At 25.8% G+C, this 3,639-nt stretch overlaps 1 protein-coding gene across 1 annotated transcript; it reads left to right on the forward strand.

The window, feature by feature from the left end:
• The first annotated feature begins 2,000 nt into the window (after positions 1 to 2,000).
• Positions 2,001 to 3,133, forward strand: LOC105847478 (opsin-3-like). Its single transcript, XM_065816262.1, has one exon. It carries the CDS (start codon positions 2,001 to 2,003, stop codon positions 2,934 to 2,936), a length of 936 nt encoding a protein of 311 aa, XP_065672334.1. The 3' UTR covers positions 2,937 to 3,133.
• The last annotated feature ends 506 nt before the right edge of the window (positions 3,134 to 3,639 follow it).

A 3,639-nucleotide genomic window follows, 5' to 3' on the forward strand; every position in this document is an offset into this window, starting at 1 on the left:
TCTCTTCTTTTTTTTCCATACATACATACATACATACATACTTACATACTTACATACATACATACATACATACATACATACATACATAAATACATAAATAAATACATACATAAATACATAAATAAATACATACATACATACATACATACATACATACATACATACATACATACATACATACATACATACATACATACATACATACATACATACATACATACATACGTACATACATACATACATACATACATACATACATACATACATACATACATACATACATACATACATACATACAAAACATGTATGTATGTATGTATGTATGTATGTATGTATGTATGTATGTATGTATGTATGTATGTATGTATGTATGTATGTATGTATGTATGTATGTATGTATGTATGTATGTATGTATGTATGTATGTATGTATGTATGTATGTATGTATGTATGTATGTATGTATGTATGTATGTATGTATGTATGTATGTATGTATGTATGTATGTATGTATGTATGTATGTATGTATGTATGTATGTATGTATGTATGTATGTATGTATGTATGTATGTAAATATGTATGAATATATGAATGTAAGTATGTATCTAAAACTTGTCGATGAATTTGAATTTAGTTTAAGATTGTGTTAACTTATTACTCTCTTATTATATATATATATTATTTAGGTGTGGCAAACATATTAGGGTATTTTTATTCCCAGACTCAAATCACTGCAATTTTTTTACATAACATTTTCATTTGAAATAGGCATAAACAAGTTTAAACTTGGTGTGTCTACATTCCAAAAAATTTTTACATCTGAAACATCAAGATATATTTGTGCCAGCCTGTGTGTGTTTGCGTGCGTGAGTTACTATTTGAAATTTTAAATAAAATTGTTGCCATTTAAATAATCTTATAATTTTATCTCTGAAAAATTAATTTTTTTAAAGTTCAGCTACGACGAAAGCCTCAAACAGACTTTTAAATTTATAATTTTGAATAAAATTGTAGAGTTACAACGAAGGTACATATGAAGTAAGATACTAAATTTTAAAGTATAATGCTAATGACGTTGTTAAACTTTAAAGCGGGCGAATAAGTAATTTTGGTTTGTTTCATTTCATATGCTTTTCATTGATATCAGTAAAGGTAGCCGCACTTTTTACATTTCCGTTTAATATAATGTGAAACAAGATATAATTTTAGATAAGAACTTGAAAGCATCTATTTAAACCCCAACTAAAAAATAAATTTCATGGATTTTATGATCAAAAATTTTTTTAAGTTTATGTTTATAATTAGTTTGAAAAATCTAATTAGAAACCTAAACCCTTTTAAAATGTTTTTAAAAATTAATATTATAAGGCAAACGTTAGCATCTAAAGATGCAAAGGTAAATTGCCGAACTTTTAACTTTTTTGTATAATTTTGTATAAAATAATGTAAATATAGGCTCTTTATAATTTCTGTAAAACACTTTGTTTGTGTGTATATATATATATATATATATATATATATATATATATATATATATATATATATATATATATGTATATTGCATTATACTTTTTGGCGATTAACAAAATCATAAAGTTGGCTGCCTTTCCTGCAGCTATGAAAGCTAGCTTGCTAATGATAACTGTGCAAGCTAGCTTTGCCAGTTTTGTTAAGAAACAGAATTTAAAAAAATATATATATTCATTAGCATTTACAATGCATTTATTTTATCTTATAAACAAAATAAAATAGATGTAATGTAAGTGTTTATGGATATATATATTTTTTAATTCTGTTTTAAAAAAGGTAAAAACCCTCGTAGTTGGTTCAAAAAAATTAGTTTATAATTATTTGTCTCCTTCAAAAATTTTTCAAAATAGCCTAGGTCATGGTTTTCACACTTAACGTAAAAAGGTTATGTAAAATGTTACCTGATGGAACTTTTAAATCTAAAGTTCAACTGTAAACTTTTATTATTTTAGATTTTAGGTAGAAAAGAAGATGAGTTCAAACAAAGTAATTCAATGTGTTATTTCCACAGTGCTTTTGACGTCAGTAGTATTAAACATGACTGCCTGTTATATTATTTTATTCAAAGTGAAAAAAAAAGAGATAACACATTTATTAATTGTCAGTATTTCTATTACAAATTTATTAGAAACGACAATTGGATTAACACCTCAATTATTAATGGCCAATGAATTTTCATTGGAAAGAACTCCTCTATGCATTGTAAGTGGTTTTGCAGTTTTAAGTTTTGCTATTACCAATATAACTCAATTGACAATACTTTCTTTTATCAGAACTGTTGCCATAAAATATCCGTTGCAATTTTTACGATATAATAAAATGTTTTGGTGCAGAGCTACATTGATTTTAGTATGTTATGCAAACGGTTTTTTTTGGGCAATACTTCCTATAATCGGTTGGTCAAAATATGAACTAGATCTTGATAAGAAACGTTGTTCTTTAAATTGGAGGTTGACAAAGTTAAATTCTTTTTCTTATATTTTATCTATTTTCATCTGTTGCAACATTTTACCTGGAATAGCCATCGCGTTAACATTGTATTTTAGCAAAAAAACAATTTATCGCCGAAGAGGACGGAAAATTTGTCAAAGTAGAGAAACTGGTTTTTTAGAAAAAGAATATTTAAGGGTTTGTTTATTATCAACGATAACATTTTTTTTCTTTTGGTCGTTTTACGCACTTTTCAGCGTTTTGACATTGCTAAAAATTGTTATACCAACCAATTTGGCAACAACTAGTGCGCTGTTTGCAAAGCTCTCCACCATTTCAAATGTTCTTATTAATTGTTACGCTATTAAATCCTTTCGAAAACAACTGCTTGACATATGGGTAATTCAATTTATGAAAAAGTGTTGTTGGGTATTAACAGCTTGTAAAAAATCTTCAGTAAATGATCAAATTAGCTAAATTCTGCTGAAGTGTATTTGAAAGTAAAAATAAAAAAACAGTATTGAAACAGAAAGCAATTTTATTCACACTATAAAAAACCATACTATTTAAGCCACTTAAGCTTATAAAACCACTCTATTAAAATAATCAAGTTACCGAAACCACCTAACTAATCAATCAAACAACCCAAGCCACTCAAACCAACAATGACTTGTAAAACTCATACGATTAAAAGATCTTTTGAAAAAATTGTATTTCTTCTTCGGAATAAAATATTAAATTTATAACTTATTTAAATTGTATATCATTAATCCATTGATAGAATAAATTAAAAAATTAGAACTAAATTTTTTGACTCTTTAATTCAAAAAAATGTCATAAATAAAAATAAAATTAACTGTTCTGAAAAGATCCGTATTGTAATCTGTAAACACTTTATAATCGACCAACTTGTCGCTTAGAAAATAGTTTATATTAGAAGAGTTTGAAATATTTAACAAAGTTGTAAGAGTTGTTTCAAAGTTGTAAGAGTTGTTTCAAAGTTGTAAGAGTTCTTTCAAAGTTGTAAGAGTTCTTTCAAAGTTGTAAGAGCTCTTTCAAAGTTGTAAGAGTTCTTTCAAAGTTGTAAGAGTTCTTTCAAAGTTTGTTGTGCTTCAGTTGTATTTTATGTTATTTTTAAGTTAAAAGAACTTTTTATTGAACTTTGATGGGTAATAATTAA

Source organism: Hydra vulgaris, chromosome 13 (genome assembly GCF_038396675.1).
Source record: "Hydra vulgaris chromosome 13, alternate assembly HydraT2T_AEP".
NCBI classification, from domain to species: domain Eukaryota; kingdom Metazoa; phylum Cnidaria; class Hydrozoa; order Anthoathecata; family Hydridae; genus Hydra; species Hydra vulgaris.